The 18,958-nt window shown below is 38.2% G+C and overlaps 1 protein-coding gene across 5 annotated transcripts in view; it reads left to right on the top strand.

Annotated features, from left to right (window-relative positions):
* The first annotated feature begins 3,011 nt into the window (after positions 1-3,011).
* The window catches only part of LOC135095940 (GATOR2 complex protein WDR24-like), a 32,568-nt gene continuing 16,621 nt past the window's right edge, over positions 3,012-18,958 (top strand). For 2 of the 5 annotated variants that reach the window (XM_063997204.1, XM_063997291.1), the window contains exons 1-17: positions 3,012-3,399; positions 4,714-4,828; positions 5,198-5,314; positions 7,028-7,143; positions 8,195-8,301; positions 9,150-9,366; positions 9,995-10,098; positions 10,780-10,924; positions 11,678-11,844; positions 12,405-12,597; positions 13,089-13,213; positions 13,953-14,084; positions 14,850-15,061; positions 15,765-15,964; positions 16,711-16,816; positions 18,027-18,133; positions 18,350-18,531. In XM_063997204.1, coding sequence (XP_063853274.1) covers positions 4,738-4,828; positions 5,198-5,314; positions 7,028-7,143; positions 8,195-8,301; positions 9,150-9,366; positions 9,995-10,098; positions 10,780-10,924; positions 11,678-11,844; positions 12,405-12,597; positions 13,089-13,213; positions 13,953-14,084; positions 14,850-15,061; positions 15,765-15,964; positions 16,711-16,816; positions 18,027-18,133; positions 18,350-18,517 — 2,307 coding nt within the window. In that variant the 5' untranslated portion in view covers positions 3,012-3,399; positions 4,714-4,737 and the 3' untranslated portion in view covers positions 18,518-18,531. The other 3 variants (XM_063997126.1, XM_063997367.1, XM_063997444.1) reach the window with 3 other exon arrangements.

Raw genomic sequence — 18,958 nt, forward strand, 5'->3', positions numbered from 1 at the left:
CTTGCATATAATTGCACCGAGGTGCACAGCAGTTGAAGCCTTGAGAGGTGACATGGGATGGAGCACCTTCAGAGAAAGACTGACAAAAGCCACACTTAGGTACAAGATTAGGCTTGAGAGAATGGATGATGCAAGAATAGCAAGGAAGGTGTACCTGTGGAATGAAAGTGGAAGCAAATGGAGGAAGAGATGCATGAGAATGACAGATAGGAATGGATTGCAAGTTGTGTGGGCGATAAGAATGGCTGGTAGGAATCAAAATGAGCGTGAATGGGTGGTAACAAGAGGAGGAAGAGTGGGAGCCGAATGGGATGTGAGAAAATGGAAGAATGAGATAGACAAAGAAGTGAAATGTGTGGGACTGAATGAATGGAAGAATGAGATGGAAAGAAAGAAGACCCTGGAATGGTACAAGGAGAAAGAGGCCCCGAGGTATGAAAGGTGGTATGATGGAAGCCTGGGCGGTGATCTCTTCCGAGCGAGGGCACAGTGTATGGATGTGAATGCAAGGAGTTAAGGTGCATACACACTGCGCTGATGTTTCGTGTTAGCACGCCATATGACGTGTTAACACGTGTTAGCAAAAAATCTGGAACAGGCGTTCTCATAATGAAGTTCACACTGGTCTGATATGTCGCGTAACACGTCAGCTGACGTGTTACGCGACATAACATGCATCAACACGCATCAGATCAAATTCAAAACTCCCAGATATTCGTCAGAAGGAAATCTGCGTCAGATAGGTGTAGGCGCATATTATTGTATAGTGTTTTGATATTATTCAATAGTGTTTCGAAGTTATTCTATAGTGTTTCGATATTATTTTATAGTGTTTCGATATTATTCTATGTTATGTGTTTCTATATTATTCAACTATTTGTCCAACCGTACTGAAGCCCATTCGAATTCAAGTGATCTGTATGAATTTCCTGTTGCCAAATACCTGAAAAAGATAAAATAAAATATATAAGCTTGCTTAATTATAACAGTAATTAGAATAGTAATAACATATGTATATATTTAATATATATAAGTGTTATTTTGCAGCTGACATATGCAAAGACACCTGGACAAAACTTCGGATTGCTTATACAAATGCCAGAAAGAGAAGGAACACAAAATCTGGTCAAGCAGCTAAGAATACTCCTAAGTGGAAATATGAAGACCAAATGTCGTTTTTGATCCCAACATTGGAACCACGGAGGTATGTATGATAAATCATTTAAACACATTAATCTCAATTTAAATTAAATAATTCTTTTAATGTCCTTTGCTTCACTGGTTGGAGGAAAGCTCCAAAGTTGAAAACAATTTGTCCTTTTACTTTTACTGATTGTCTTTTTATTTTTTTATTGTTTCAGTACTCATGGCAATGTGGAACCACTTTCTCAAAGTGATGGTGATGTGGCTAGTGCGGTCATCAATGAAAATACTGAAGAGGACTTAAACACAAGCCAAATAGACAAAACTGCAGCATCAGAGAAGGGTGCCGATGACAATGGTAACCAAGAAACTACAATTGCAGATGGAAGCAATGGTGACCAACAAGTTGCTGGAAGTAAATCAACTCCCAAACCAAAGTATAGGAAAAGGCAGGCACTGGATTCATCCATGAGTGAAAAAGTAAACATTATGAAGGATAACAGCCGTATGCGGGCCCAAAGTCTTCAACTTTCAGAAGGCCACAAAACCCACAGAGACGAAACGGAAATGTTTTTTTTTAAGTATTGCCAGCTCGGTTAAAAAACTCAGTGCCATTGAACAAGCCAGAGTAAAGATGGAAATAAGCAATATGGTGTTCAAGGCCCAGATTCGGGAGATGGAGCAGCAAAACCTTTATCAAAACACTGCATCTGGTCCCTTTCATCTACCCGTAGTACCAATTCCATCTCCCTCTAACACATCCTCCGTTACATCGTTTGGTGAATCAAACCCCAATTGCTATTCTACCTCGACTACAGCACCTTCTACCCCTTTTCCTGAAATGGAAGACTCTACAAGTCCTACAGGAACGGAGGCAGTATATTTTTCTATGTAATACTTACATATATATGTGTTTCATGTACCTAATTAGCTGAAAATAATATTAAGACATAATTGTGTAAGTTTTACTCACCTCAAGCATACAGCAAGTCTCTCTTCTGCTGCTATACATTTCTTTAGTTGAGTGTTGGATTTTGTAATTGCTGGTTTTATTATGTCTAAAAGGTTGTAGAACTCTTCTTTTGTCATCCTAAAGTACATAACAAAACGATCTTCCTGTGACAGTAGCTGGGGAAATAGGTGATGAAACTCGCCCAAACTATCCCTTTCGGCGTTTATCACATTTGTTTGAGTTTTTTCTCCAGAAGTAGCAAGCGCTATAGCTATTGCTACTAACTGCTCCTCTTCTTCATCGAGTTCATTTAACATATTTTCTTTCATTTTCAATTTTTACAACACAAAATTGGAGGATAAGAAAGAAAGAACGTGCTCACTCCACAAAAAATCAAATCTTTCTGACGTAACATGCATCAGATAAATAAAAACGTCGTTGTGTTATATGATGCAATCTGTTGCTGTGTGTTGACACGTCACATGGCGTGTTAACACGAAACATCAGCGCAGTGTGTATGCACCTTTACAGGTGGTCTGAGTCCCGCAGCAAAGTGTGCCAGATGTGTGACATGGGAGAGGATGAGACGGTGGAACATGTGGTGCTGGAGTGTGTGCAGTATGCCAGAGACAGGAATGAGATGATGCAAGTGATACTGACTGAGTTAGGGCATGATAGGAATGAAAGAGTGGAGAAGACAGGAAAGGAATGGATGGTGTTGTTGCTGGGACTGTGTAGAGAGGCGAATGAAAGGATGATTGAGGCGGTGAAAGAGTTTCTGGAGAGAATGTGGCGTGCCAGGTGTATGAACAATTAGGATAGAGGATGCTGTTCGTTTCTCTTTTTTTTTTTCCCCCTTTCTACAGGAGTTGCCGATCTAAAGGCCTGGCTCAGGAGTGATCCTGTGCCACCTGTACCATCAAGATCAAGATCAAGACCAGCCAGTAGGGAACTGGAAGAACAAGACACTTGGCAGTTGGCAGGGGAAGAACAGGCAATTCGAATTACATGGAAGGAACGGGGAAAAGGAAACGGCAAGGGTTGTAAACGTTACAAATTTTGATACGATGCCGACAAAAAGACCACATATGCCCGGACAAAATATGTTATCTAGCAAATTATGTGGAAAAAGTGTTGTATATATTAAAGTAGCAGAAGAGGACAGGCCTATGAAGCGATATAAACTTGATTCAAAAGCAGAGCACTTTACTATTGGATGCTTTGAATCTAATTCTGATGGCATATTCTGAATTGATCTGAACAGGACTTGTACGATCTCTGATTATTTTACCTGTGTGTTGAAGGTAAGCAGAACTAAGTATTCAAAACGGCTGATTTCCTACGGAAACGGTTAGTAGATTAATTAAAATCACACCGAGGTATTTCTTGAGAAGTCTGTCCCTCCCCCCATTCCACCCTAACCCTCCTAACCCCTCAAACAAGCTTTGGGGCCTGAGGGGAATCGGAAGTTTTTTTGGGAGGGTGAAAAATAAGTGAGATAAGGGCGGTCGAAAATCTGTGGGGCCGTGTCCCCTTGGACACCCCCTACACTAGGATGTTAAACTAACCTAATCTAACCTGACCTAGCATAAGCTAACCTAATTTAACCTAACCTAGCTTAACCTAACCTAAAAGGACCTCAAAAATTATACTGTTATGCCATATCGGTGTGGTGCGGAGATTCTCAGGGTGATAGAGGTGGGTACAGTTTGGCGGCTTCCTTAATAAACACATGGAATCTCTTCCTTATATCTGTATATCAGATTTTAACCATTGCTGTTACTAAATATCTCACATAGTGACTTCTTTCCCTGCTGAACACTGGCACTGTTCGCTTCACCTCCCACCACTGGGTAGCCATGTTAACAAATGACAGTGAGCCTCTATCAGAACATTCACCTGACACGTCTCTAAGACAAATGAAAAGTGTAACTGAATCGACCATGGAAAGTCATAATTGGTGACCTCAGGAATCCCTCACGAGTGGCAGTGCATGATTGGACGGATCAGCTGTATAGATACCATAAAATCCTAATATGCTGCTACCCACCAATCCCAGTTACAAACAAAAAAAAAATCATTTTAATGTTTACTCTTGATTGGTGCAGAGCTTGCTGGACTTAGAAAATATCGAATTTCTCCACATTCACAAGTGCTATTACAGCCATACTATACACGTGCCCCCCAATTTTTTTTTTTACATTTACAGCAAGGTCACCAAATCCTTCTCCATGACATGTGAGCTTTGTGCTTGTAGGTAACATGGATGTGGTATCCAGATTAACCCCACACTGAATTCTATCAGAAAAAATATTTTCGCCTCCTAGCTTGAGACGGGCAAGAAAGTAAACATTTACCTAATTTTACTTCACTGTAATATTGTACACAACAGAGTGTAATTTTTTTTTTTAATACAAACTGTGGCCACATCTTGTTTCAAGGAACTCTAGATCATTCTTGGTTGAATTTCATGTAGCCACTTCACTTTCTTGTTTTCACTCTGTTTTGCAGACTATGTTGCATGTTTGTTCAATATTCACTGCCTTAGTTTTACAGAACTTCCACTTCTCACAAAGGGACAAGGTAAGGGTAGTAAGACACTGTTGCTTGTTTTGCAGGTTGGCACAGCCAAGAACCACAAGATGCGTACAGTTAAGGTGACTCAGGACGTGCCTGCCAATGCCCTTGCCTTGGATCCTTATGACACACAGGTGGTCATTGCAGGCAGACATGGTGGGTACTGCATTTATTTATCCAAAATTTGAGCTTAACTTGTGCTGCCTTTGTAACTGTTTTATCCAAGTAAATTGAGTAAGGAAGTAAATTAACTTTTATAAACATTAGTGTCCTCCATATCAATGTTTGTCAAGAAAATCAGATTCTTTAGATCTTTTATTCTCTTATATTTCATTATCACACACCAGAAAGTCTTTCCTGCTCACACATCCAATATCTTTATTGTCATGAAAGTTAAACTGATAACATTAAAGATTTCTTTGTTAGGGAATACCTATTTAGGGAAATAAAGGCATTTATCAACATTGAGAGGGCTTTAAACAACCAGGACCTTGTGTGTGAAATATGCCTCTGTTTATTTTGCAGTTTTCAAGATCTTTGCCTTGGAGGAAGATGGTTTGGTGGAACGAGCCAATCTGAGGGCTGGAAAACATCTCAACCTCAACTTTTCATGCAATGATGTTGTGTGGAACCCCTTGGAGGGTGAGGCCCTGTATTTTTTGGATGTGGTTAGGGTATTTACGCAGTTGTATTTACCTATTACTAGTGTGAAAGATTGGGTTAAAGCTTGGATTGTTCTGTTTTCATACCTGTTCTTGTCCATCCAAATCTTGAATGTTCCCTGCTTTTGTCATGTTTCCAATCCCCCTAATTCTTGTTGAGTTTTTAAGGTATCATTTCTATCTATCTATTTCTCTAACACCTCATTCCCTCTGGGAATGTTCCTGAAGATGATGGCCACAACAGAAGAGCCTCTACCTCTCCCTATCCAAGCATTTCCTTATTGCTTCTGAAGTGCTTACCCTATAATAGTACCTCTTTTATACATGTACTCCTTTACCCTATCCTTCCAACTTCCTTTCCTGTTAGCACTTCCAACTTTGCTCATACTCACTTTCTTTACAAACTTTTCACTCTCTGTTCTCTCAGTATTACCATACTATTCCTTTGTGTTCCTTTTCATTCATTCTGCCACTCCACAATTTATACTGCTTGCACTGGTGCTCATATCACACTTCCCATACACACTCATTGCTGTCACCATTCCATCTTATCACTCTGCATGCTCACTCTCAGGTAGCTCATTTCCTCAGCACACACTCTTGATTGTTGTGCCCTGTCCACATCCAGGTGTCCAATCCATGTTGGCAGGAGAATGCTGTTCCTTAAACCTCTCCTTACATCCATAAGGCAAATTTCTCCCTCTCATGACTTGGAAATGATTCTATGATACAACTACCTGTACATCCTTCTCTCTTATCTCTGTTGATCTCTCTATGTTTACTGAGCACTGTTCCTAGATACTTTAGTTCACTTCCCCCCCCCCTCCCAACACACACACACACACACACACACACACACACACACACACACACACACACACACACACACACACACACACACACACACACACACACACACACACACACACACACACACACACACACACACACACACACACACACACACACACACACACACACACACACACACTTACACACACACACACTCTCTCTCTCTCTCTCTCTCTCTCTCTCTCTCTCTCTCTCTCTCTCTCTCTCTCTCTCTCTCTCTCTCTCTCTCTCTCTCTCTCTCTCTCTCTCTCTCTCTCTCTCTCTCTCTCTCTCTCTCTCTCTCTCTCTCTCTCTCTCTCTCTCTCATATTTGCCAATAGTTAGCACACACCACTTCTCTCCTTTTAAGCACCATCATATTTTTCTCAACATTCATCTCCAGTTTTCATCTTGTACATGACCTAGGAAAATGATGTACCACTCTCTGGAGTTTGCATTCACTCTCTGCTAGTAAGTGTGTCATCTCCAGACAGACTATCCCACTTTGTTCTATTTCAGCCATGCACCAACATTTCCTGCTTTAGCTTTCATCTTCATACAGCCATTCATAAAAAAACATTAAACAACCACAGGGACATCATACATCTTGATCTCATTCCTGTTTCTTCTTTCCCTTTTACCCTTATACACCTCCATCACATCCTAATAAGATAGATTTCAGTAGCATGGCAAAATGGAGAAGGTCTGGCACCTTTTAATATAAAGAGCTATTAAATGCAGATACAAAATAACCTTTTCTTTTTTTTATGAAGAAGGCCAGCAAAGGGCTGAAAAAATGTAAAAAAAAAAAAAGCATTTAAATTCCTCTCCAATCTCTGATGTATAGTGTAATTCCCTAACAGATGCAGTGTTGGCAACAGCTTCCACCAATGGTGCAGTAGTCACCTGGAACCTCAACAAAGCCTCACGCTCCAAGTTGGACTGTGTATTCAATGACCACAGCCGCACAGTGCAGAAGGTAAGATGAGTGTGCACTAGTGGCCTGCTATGAATTAATTGGTTTCAGGATTCCATTTTTTTTTTAAGTTTCTTTGTTTTAATGTTTTTTCTAAATATGTACAGAAATGCCTCACTAATTATAGGCTGTTGTGTGGAAATTCCCTAAGGAATGTTCTTATGAGGAGGCCACCAGTTTAATACAGTACATACAAGTTTTTTTTCTTTTACAATGCAGTTGATCCTTGAATCCATGGACTGATAGGGAAGGTATTTCATGATATTCCTAATTGTTTAGAGCAGCTTGCAGGAGTGCAATGCAGTTGATTCTCAGTAAAACAAAGGAAGAGGGACATCTGATAAAGACAGTTATTCATTATAAAGGAATTAGGTTTAAACTTACATGAACTGCAACTTTCACTTTTGAAGCTTTCGCAACCAAATCTTCATCACAAAACTGCATTTACAAGATGGAATTTCCTTCCCTTACCCCTTCCCCATGACAGCAAAATGTAAGAAAAACAAAATATGCAATTTATAAGAAAAATTATCATATGAACCAAATTGCAATTATTTTTGTGTGCTCATTATCACATGCCCTCAGTATACAGAGAATGAAATATGCACTGCAACAGAATATGTATACATTGATAAAGTGCTATGTAACATCAGTGCCTGCACTTTCTATTGCCTCATTTCCTACCACTTGTAAACATGCATCCAACAGTACAGTAGGCCCTTGCTATATGAAGATTGTCTATGTAAGGCTTATGCTACACTTGAATTTTAAACTATAAATTTCTACAATGCAAAAACTGAAAATTCAGGGGGCATATGGTTATTAAGTATTTTTACTTTCTCTTCAGCTGCCACTTGTATGTTGTGCAATTTTACTTGAAATGAATGGTTAAGGAAGCATCATGTAAGTGACACAACAACAGAAACACTTGCATATGTAGACTAGTCTTTTTGGAAGTAACAAACATTATCATATACCTCCATTAATATTTAAGTGTAATATTAAAGGGACTGTCAATTATTGTTACTTAACTGATCCTCTTCTATCTCCCCAGGTTAGCTTTCATCCCTCTGAAGCTCACCTTCTCATATCTGGCTCCCTTGATGGATTCATGAAGCTGTTTGACCTCCGACGGAGGGAGGCCACCCAGACCTACACCAGGTGAAAGATGCATGTGCGCCTGCACACACACACACACACACACACGACCTTGACTCAATCCTGTAAAAGTAAAAATAGGTAAATACACACACACACACACACACACACACACACACACACACACACACACACACACACACACACACACACACACACACACACACACACACACACACACACACACAAAAGAATAGAGGACTTCAGGGAGTTAGTGGAATAATAAAGAGAACAAAGAGGAAATATGAAACAAGAAAAAAAAATACAATTACACACTGCAAGTTAAAGAACATTTTAGAAAATTAGAAATGCACTCCAACAATTGTGGCAGTTTACAGCCAAATGTATAAAAGTAATGTACCTGAATGTAATTGAAATAAGAAAGAAGAGTGCATATATTGCACCATATAAATGCATTTACAAGCAAAAATATCCAGTTATATCATAAATTCAACAAAATAAATCAGTAAAGTACTCTCTGTATCTTTTACTACTACAAGGTTACTGATTAGATGACAACACCAAATTTTCAAGGGAGAAGGTTTAGTTCTATGCAGACCTTGCTGTATTAGATGGTCCACTTTAATGATGTATTTTTCAACAGAATCAAATATTCAACAGAGGCTTGTGGAACTATGGAACTGGCCTTCCAGTGAAATTAATAAAGTCTTTCTCAAGGCCATTACACCTCAAAGCATTCAACACCAGCATATAAAATGACCATAAATAAAGAATTGGGGCTCATGGGTTTTTTTTAATTTTCATATTTATACTGTCTCCATTATTTTTAATTTATCTCATGAAATTATAATTCTCAGCTTCTCACTTTTCTTTCCCTTTCCAATTTACAGTAATGCAGAGAGTGTGAGGGACTTGCAGTTCAACCCACACCACAGCATTCACTTTTGTGCCGTCTCTGAGAGTGGCAATGTGCAGTTGTGGGACATGCGCCGTCCAGACCGTGTGGAGAAACAGTTCACTGCTCATGGTGGACCCATTTTTGCCCTGGACTGGCACCCAGAAGTCAAAACCTGGATTGCTACGGCTGGACGGGACAAAACTATTAAGGTAGGAATGAAGAAAATATTGACTGAATAATTTTGTTTGGAATCCTATACTGTGAGATCCACTTTTCCATTTCTGATCTGATCAGGTGATCAGACCAGATGCGGGCAAACCTTATGTAGAGAAAGCCTTTAGATTGTCCTATTCATACCTCACAACTGCTCTCCATTCAGTCCCATGGTGCATAACCACTCTTCCCCACCGTCATTAATTTTTCATCTGATGCTCTTTATAATGTCCATCCATGTCATCTGAGATCTTTCCCTTAGCCCAACACCTCTCACATTTGATTCATTTATCTTTTTAAATATATGTTCCTCTTTCTTTCCCTCTACACCATATACTATTTCCTGCTCTAATTAGCCTTCACCTTACTTCATTCCTCCATCAATCTTTACATGTTACTCCAGTCATGCTTGTCAGACACAGCATCTCCATTATTTTGGGTTCTTCTGTGATCATGTTTTTTTTTTAACTCTATACAATGCTGTCAGTGCAAGTAACCAGATTAAGAAAAAATTACAGACAACTAACAATTTTTGAAATATTTTAGGTCTTTTATAATTTCCTTTTCTACTTATGATCATTCCATAAGTATTTCTATAACATCCTTGATCTTTTTCTATGACAGGTATGGGATCTGAATGAGAATCCAACTGTCTGCAACACCATCCAGACCATTGCTTCAGTGGGTCGTGTCAAGTGGAGGCCAAACACCAGATACCATATTGCAAGGTTAGTAGAAGAGAAAAAGAAACAGAAGAATATGTTGATTGTAATAATTGTAAGAGGAAAAGGAAAGAACTTTTGTTAAAAAGATGTGATATGATTTAGTCTTTGGGAATGTGTGTGTGTGTGTGTGTGTGTGTGTGTGTGTGTGTGTGTGTGTGTGTGTGTGTGTGTGTGTGTGTGTGTGTGTGTGTGTGTGTGTGTGTGTGTATTGTGTGACTTTATGTATTTTTGTGTGTGTGATCATTTTGTTTTGGCTACCCTTTTAAGGGAATGTCAGACTGGTATATGGATAGTATCCACAATATAATATTTACACTATGAAATATGTGCTCATCTTTATATACTAAGAGCACTAGATCTGTCTGCCTGTCTTTTGTCTCATATTTTCATAACAATGAGATTAAGTTGAAGATAAATCCAACACTATTCAATACAAAATAGATGAGAGCCTATGTGTGAAAATAAGTTACTAGCTATATCAGAGAGTAGTCTTTCATCCAGTTTCATCAATAATAGTTTTCTCATATTTCTGCTGCTATGCTTCCATGAGAATAGAAGTTACCCTTTTTATTTAGAGAAGGTTTTTAGAGAGAGAGAATGTGCTTAATGAAAATAGATTGTATTTAGTTCTCAAATTCAAGAGCTATAGCCTTCTGGTACTAATTCCTTTATGCCCCACCCCAGCTCAGCCTTGTTGTGGGACTGCAGCATCAATGTGTGGGACATCCGTCGTCCTTACATCCCACTGGCTGCTTTCAATGAGCACAAAAACCTTACCACAGGCATCTGCTGGCGTTCAGAGGCCAATAGACTACTCTCTGTGGGCAAGGTAACTGTAGCAGCAAGTCATGCTAAGATAAGGCTATTTTTTCAACCATGAGCTGATAAATACAATAATAATTATTACAGCAAGATTTGAGGAGAGTCAGGCATGTTACTTCTTGGACACCAGCATGGAGACAGCCACCTTTTGCAAGTTCTCAAAGGGTACCATACTGTGGAAAGAGAGTACAACTTCAGTCATGCAACATGTCAGCACATAGCATAGTTGACTAAAGGTTGTGGGAGATCCTGTTCTGAACTGAAAGTGGTGTGTTACCAGCAAACATGCTGAAACAGTCAGGTGTGTGCCAGAATGCACTCTTAATCTCATCATCACAAAGAAAAGTGCCATCCACACATTTAACCATCCATGACCATCCATCCATCTTGTTGAAACTATGACTGTAGGCATCTCTAGCCACTAAGCAACTCTGCTCTGTTGTGGTTGCATGTAGCAGTAGTGGCTTAATTAGGTGATCTTTAGTTTTCATTGTGGAAGACAGTATGGTAACTATTCCATATTCCATATGATTGTCTTTGTGTTTCCCTGTGAGGACTGACTGAGCAAGATTAAATGGCCAAAGTGTGTGGTGGGTTTCACAATGACATTTCTTATTATTTGGGTTCTAGGTTGTTTAGGTTAAATGTCAATTACTATTCAAAACTGTACATTCATCCTCCTACCATCTATCCATTTTCATAAACTTTATACTCTTCCAGTACTTTTAATTATAATTACAATAATGATTCATCTCCCTAGGACTGCACACTGATCCACCATGCCTTCCAAGATGCTTCTCGTCCCATGGAGGAGGTCAACCCAAGTGCCCTTGACATCAGTGTCTTTGGCAATATTTCAAATGCTGCTCGCAACAAGGATGAGTCAGAACCAGTGGGCAGCCTGGCCAAGCTGATGCCAGTTTTCAGGTGACTAAGGAGACCAGGTTAAGTAACATAGATATATTTGTTAGGAAAGTAGAGAAGAGAATGATAAATTCAATAATGATGGCATATTATGCTTTGTAATTTCTGGATATTATTGGTGTAGTCATGCCTGGAAATAAATTCATCTAATCATAGCTGGTCTTTGTATCATATAGAGAAGACTCACTCAAATGGTAAAGATAGTGATGAAAATTATTGTAATAGGTATGGTATGTAGTACTGTACAACTAATATCACTTTATGAACATTCAGTTTACATTCAGCTACATTTAGAACTCAAATAATCACAAAATTATCTATAAGAATAGTGAAAATACATTAAATGGGAATAAATAAAATATAATCTTGTTCCTGATTTCCTGAAAATTTTTTTTTTTTTAACATATATCTCATAAATCAGAACTCCCCTATAACAATACTAATGTGACTTTCTTCCCTTTCAGGATCAGACTTAGATAATTTAATAGGGCTAATAAACACCAGGCAGCAGGACCATGCGATGCTATGTTACAGGGGAGTACAGTGATACATTGCCCTTTCAGGAGAACCGTTTCCCATGCTGAGCACAGTGGACAGGTATTGTCCTCACTGCAGCTGATGAGTCCTGCTGATGATGGGCCAATCTCCTCCCATTACATAGTCCAGTCTGCACATCAGTACCTTCTGACTGGCCGCTCCCTTGCTGAAATCTGTGAACACAATGCAGGTGTGGCCAAGCAGCTCAGCAGGCACCAGGTGGGCTTGAGTGAAGGATGAGAGAGAGAGAGAGAGAGAGAGAGAGAGAGAGAGAGAGAGAGAGAGAGAGAGAAAGAGATGAGTAAATAAGTAAATATGATTAATGTGTAGAATTTTGGTCGTTAGGCATTTTTAAACTACTGTAGATAAATATGGGATTTTCTCATTAACCAAAAATTAATTACAGAATAAGTGTTTCTTAACATACGGTGAAAGCATTTTCCCATATTTTTATTTCCTATCACTTTGAAATAATGGTGGTTCATATCCTTTTCAAGTATACGGAATGCATTTAAGTATCACCCAACACTAAGAAATGGGAATATATTACATCACAGCCAGTGTTGAAGAAGTGGTTATTTTTCAGTTTCAGGATTACCTCTGACAAGAGATAATAATAAGTCCTTGATAACCAAAACTTACAGAAAGAGTTAATTAAACTGAATATTAAACAAGGAATCCAAAGGTAAAATTCCATTGTCATGTTGCAGGTGGCTCTGACTTGGCAAATGATGCAGATGCTCTATGTGGGTGCCAGTGGGGGAAGTGACCATCCCACCACCACCAGGGATGACCCTTCTCTGCCCCCAGACACCAATCCTGACACAGAAACCAGGTGGGACACAGCAAGGGAAGGGGAACCAGTTCATCTCAAGGTGGTACTGATAGTAAAGTTATTTATAGAGCTGTCTATTTTCACCATGTTTTGCTTCCTGCTCATTTAAAAAATTAACTAATGGAGCTGTTGAATCACAGTGGGATTACGTAGAGCTGTCGGGTTTGAATTTAACCCTCAAGCTATATTGAGTTTTTTTTTTTTTTTTTTTTTTTTTAGGACTCCTCATGAGTCATCATTGACATTGGGTTAAATAGCATGTGAATGCAGATATATCTTATCCTGCAGGTGCAATAAGTTCATTTTGCTAGTTTACCTAGATAGTATTGTAGGCTTGCCTTATTATCAGTATAGATTATATCTGATCAATTAATTTAATACTTTTCATAATTGATGAAGAATTGCTGTGGAAAGTTAAGATCAAACTAGATTTAGTGTTATCAGGAGATTATAATGTCAAGTAATGGACTTTACTGTCAAACACAAACACTGTCCAAGTCCTGATGCTGCATCTGTTGTTATTGTATTTGTAGTGCATGATGGAACCATGGTTTAATGTTTAAAATAGTTATAAAGTTACATTTCAAAACATAAACATTCTATAAGGTTAGTTAAAGAAATCCAGGCATATAGTTAGAATTTACAGGACCCAAAATAGTATATGGTCATATCTAAGTTGTTAAATGTAGCCAAAGCAGCATTACTTTGCCCTTGTTGAATGTAAATGCATCACCTGCAGGACTGCACGCCACTTCTCTGGTGGTGATGGTGGTGGTGACACTTCAGGGGGTGGAGGCTTCAGTGCTGAAGAAGGTGACACAGAGACAGATGACACAGATAACCATGACATGAAGCTGACCAACATTGCCAGGTAAGAACTCACTTTGGAAGTGTATGTTACTAGATGTATGTATCTACATGTATTATGCAAATTCATGACAGGTTTGTGCTGTGCTTTCTTTAACCCAGACTGTGCCAGTCTTTTTATACCCAAGATTTGCTCCAGTGCCAAATCAACTCTGCTTCACCTGAAAAGATGGAAAATAAAAAAGAAATAAATAAAAACAAGAACTGCAAAGTAATTATCTTCAAATTGATAGTTGATTAGGCTTTCATGACCATCTGCTAGGCTTTTATGAATGTGTCATATTATAACCACATTAGATAACACTGCTTCATTAAAATACTCCTTGCCTCTTTAGAATTTGTAGTACACTATCAGTATCCTTATATTGTGTATAGACAAAGGTGATCTACTTTTCTGTAGGTCTTAGCCTACGTCCCATCACTGCATTAATGGAACATTGTAAAGTTTGACCAAAAAAATGCACACTAATGGCAAAATATGTTTCTACTACACCTATCACACTCTATTAAATGGTACTCATTTACACCAATGCTAAACCAAAATTTAGTCTATGGATGAGTTGTCTCTTGATACTGTATTAGATCATAATTATTTGGACATGAATAATTTAGAACACATTTTTTATATGAATAGGCAAAACCCATCCACCACATGACTCTAATTTTTATAAAAAAAATTTAGATTCAGTTGTATTTCTGGTGATTAACCTTTCTTTATTGATCCCTAGTACTTATGACGAGTTTTTTCAACTGTTGTTATTTTCTCCAGTGGTCTCACCATCAACCAGGACTTCTTCTTTGGGGATGGTGAAATCAGCCAGATCCCTTTTGATTATGAGCATCTCAATAACACAGACACCAGCCAGGACTGGACTCTGCCCAATGAGGCCTTTGAGCCACGCCATGACATCCTTACTCGTTCAGCTATGCCACCTCAGGAGTTCTCTTCCAAGTGTTTGTCTGGGGAGATGCAGGACAGTGGTATGTATCACCTTCTACATTGGCAGTAATGGCCATAGAGGAATGAAAATATGAAAATGGAGAAAGGTTTATGCATTTATGGAGAGCTGATCATTGAAAGAACATGGCTTTTAAAAAGATATTCTTCACTATACTAAGGCAAGACAAGTGGATGGAAAGCTCAGAAGTGTTGAGAGAAAAGTTGTGATCACTACCTGATGGAGAGCAAATTTCAGTGTAAAGCAAATTGGGTGTGACAGGAAAATCTTGAAAGTGAGTTAGGCAAAAGAAAGAGGTTGAGTATCAAATGTTAGAAGGTGCATGTTCCTATTGAGAGCCTACAAGCCTACAAAAATCTGCTGCTTAGTTTAGCTGAAGAACCAAGCCAAAAATTACCTGCATTTGAATGACTACTAGGGAGGTTAAGTTACTAGAATTGTCTACATGTGGCACCTATCACACCAGTATTAGTTATGTTGAAAAAGAGCAGTAGAATTAGGATAACAGGATGACAGGTATTTGGAATTTTTTTTTTTTTACCACAAATTTTGTTGAAATCAGATAGTGAAAAATGGATATATGTGATGATTACAGTATACCTCAGTTATAGAGAGATAACACATTCAATTAATTTCTAGAATCCTTACTGATGTATTCTTGTGTTTTTAGATATGTGTATATATAAATACGTACATATACATACCTTATCTTCCTTTACTTGTAGGTGGAGGAGAAAGTGGGAGAGGTGGTGGAGTGTCAGGTTATGTGGTAGAAGCTCCATCCCTGTTGAATGTGGTGCGGGGAGTGAAGATGCCGGCTTGGGACTGTGGCCAGCTGGTGGTGGAGATGCTGTATCATTATGCCAGTCAAGGAGATGTGCAGATGGCTGTCACCTGTATTATTGTTCTTGGAGACAGGCTCAAGGTGTGTGTGTGTGTGTGTGTGTGTGTGTCAGTGTGCATGCATGCTGCAGCATTGTGCAGAAATATATTGTCAAAAAATACAGTGGACTACAACCAGCAACCAAGCTATTCACTTGTTAACATCTTAATCCTGTACATTCAGTGTTTATATTTAGAATTTCATAGCTATGCAAACCATGATCAACATTCATAATATATGCATAGTAAACTGTGACCTGCAAGGGCATTAGAATCCGTTGCTGTAAAGTAGTTAAGCATGATGCTTGCAAAGGAAAAGAAAAACCCTTGATGTCTGTATCCTTAAGTTTGGAAAAAAAAAAAAAAATGGAAGAAAAAAGAGAAGCATGGTAGACATAGGCAGTGTTTATACAGTGAAAAGTTTGCTTGAACAAAGTGAAACAGACAATTTGGCAGAATGCTGTGTATGATGTATGAATGTACATTCAAAGAAAGGAGCAACAAATTATGTAAATCTAAGAGATTGAAACCATTGTTTGCTGACTGTCAAGTATATGTAATTGACCCTCACACATTGTAGATGATGATGATCAGTCCTTTCTCCTTTCTTCCATAGAGATGTAAAAGCTAAGATGTGATAATTTTTGTGAATATGATTGTCAATGTATGTATATAGACACCTTTCCTTGGCTATCTTTTCAAGGTATGTTGCCCTGGTTAAAGTAATTTTAGTGTAAGGTTATGTACTGTCTTATACCATGGTGTCTTGTACTTCCATTCTCCCTGCAGGGACTTCTTGATGCTGACCAGGTGGAACACTGGTTCCTCTCCTACATCGATCTGTTGCAGCGATTCCAGCTGTGGAATGTTGCCAATCAAGTTATTCAGCTGGCTGGTAGGACTGTGTGTGTGTGTGTGTGTGTGTGTGTGTATATTTTTTACCTAATTAAAGCATACAGAGCTGTGTGCTACACTCCTATATCTGCATGTCCTTTTTTTTTTTTTTCAATTGCTGTATACTACTTGCCTTTTATTGCCTTTTCTTGTCTAATTTAGATATCTATATTGAAACCTGTAGTTTTGTATATCATTCAAGCATCTCCATTTCCTCAAATTATCCTGTATCCAGCCTCTCTGACCCTGCACTAATACATTTTGTAGCTATTTTTCATCCATTCATTTATATATATATATATATATATATATATATATATATATATATATATATATATATATATATATATATATATATATATATATATATATATATATATATATATATTGTGTGTGTGTGTGTGTAGGTGGAAAAGTGCATCTTATATGGCAGGAAATACAATACTGTATTTGTAAACTTCATTCATTTAATTTGTTTTACTTTATTATGACATATGTATAATCCCTTTGTCACTGTGTGCTGCATTGTACAGTATTGTTTCAACACAACTTGATTATTACCTAAACATATACACTCAAAATATTTTACAAAATAAGGACTGTCTGGAACGGCTGTCTGGAAGCTAACTTGTTTGTAAGCCAGGGGGGGGAGCATCTGTACCCATACTTGAATATTTACTCCTTGTATTACAGCAAAGAAAAAAAACAAAAGAGCAAGATAAAAAAACATTGTAAAGGGAAGTGATGGGATGAAATCTATATAGACAAATGAAAACATTATTGTTACAGGCATTGTCTGATCACTGGATATTTATAAGTCTAACCCTAGATTTATCCTGAAAAAAGTGTTTATAACAAAGCAACAAACAGATGAAGAGAGGAGAAATTATCACGTAGAAACTATGCGTTACCCTGGTTTTTTTTCAATAGAGTGAAATGCCCTTGGACATAATCATGTAACTTACACATACTTTTCTCTGCTCTTCATTATCCTGAAATGATGGACACTTGCTGCCTTTATTTGTTGTTCTGGTGATCCTTCCTTTCTGAGAACTGTAAAATAAATGAATAAATTTATTAACAGCTATAATCAGAGGTACAATAAATCATGAATAAAGGTTAAATCATCTATAAAATATTCTTGCATTGAAATGTAATGCAGATATGATATTTTTAAAAGAATTTTGAAGAGTTTACTACTTTCATTTCAGCTGGGCTGCCATCAGTGCAGCAACTCAACCAACAGTCTACTGTAGTCACACTGCAGTGTGGCCGCTGCAACTACAGTTTAGGCAAGAACAGCTTGTTGTGCCGTAAGGTTTGTATAATAATGAAAAGTTGTCAGTGAGAGGCAATTTACCTTTTCATCTTCCTTAAAGAGTCAGATCTTTACAAGTACATTCATTGCCCTGGTAAAGGAATAAAGGCTGCAGTATGTTTCTCATGATGCTTGTGATAATCAGTCTTTGGTTCTTAAAATATTACTTATATTTAATCTCAGGAAGTATGTCAACATTACACCTCATTCCCCTAGTGTGGATGTGTATCAGCCCGCTGTGCCCTGTGCCACGGTCTGGTGCGTGGACTGTTTGTGTGGTGTCAAGGCTGCTCTCATGGTGGCCACCTCCATCACATCAAGGATTGGATGGCCAGCAACCGGGCATGTCCAGCTGGCTGTGGTCACCTCTGTGAATACACCTAGTGAAGCTTCACTTGGTAACTATGATTTTTATAAGTTTCAGTGTTCAGGACCCTCCCAGCCTGTTTAAATCACATGATAGGAATTTTTTTCTCTTCTTTTTTACATCTCAGGGAGAAGAAGAATGGCTGTGATATTTTCCATATGATGGTGAATGATGGTTCTTTTTAGGGCACCATACTTTCATTAAATACAGGCAGTGCAAATTCTATTCATACATAAATTGATTTTACATATATATATTATGCATAAGCAAAGAAAAAAATGTCTATTCATATAACAATTTAAAGCTTTGTTGTGCTGCAATAGATCTTCATGATGTATCCTTTGTTTTACTACCTTCATATATCTGAACCTAGTTGAATATTTTTACACATCTGATAAAAATTCTCTCTCTCTCTCTCTCTCTCTCTCTCTCTCTCTCTCTCTCTCTCTCTCTCTCTC

Source organism: Scylla paramamosain, chromosome 1 (assembly GCF_035594125.1).
Source record: "Scylla paramamosain isolate STU-SP2022 chromosome 1, ASM3559412v1, whole genome shotgun sequence".
Taxonomy (NCBI): Eukaryota; Metazoa; Arthropoda; class Malacostraca; order Decapoda; family Portunidae; genus Scylla; species Scylla paramamosain.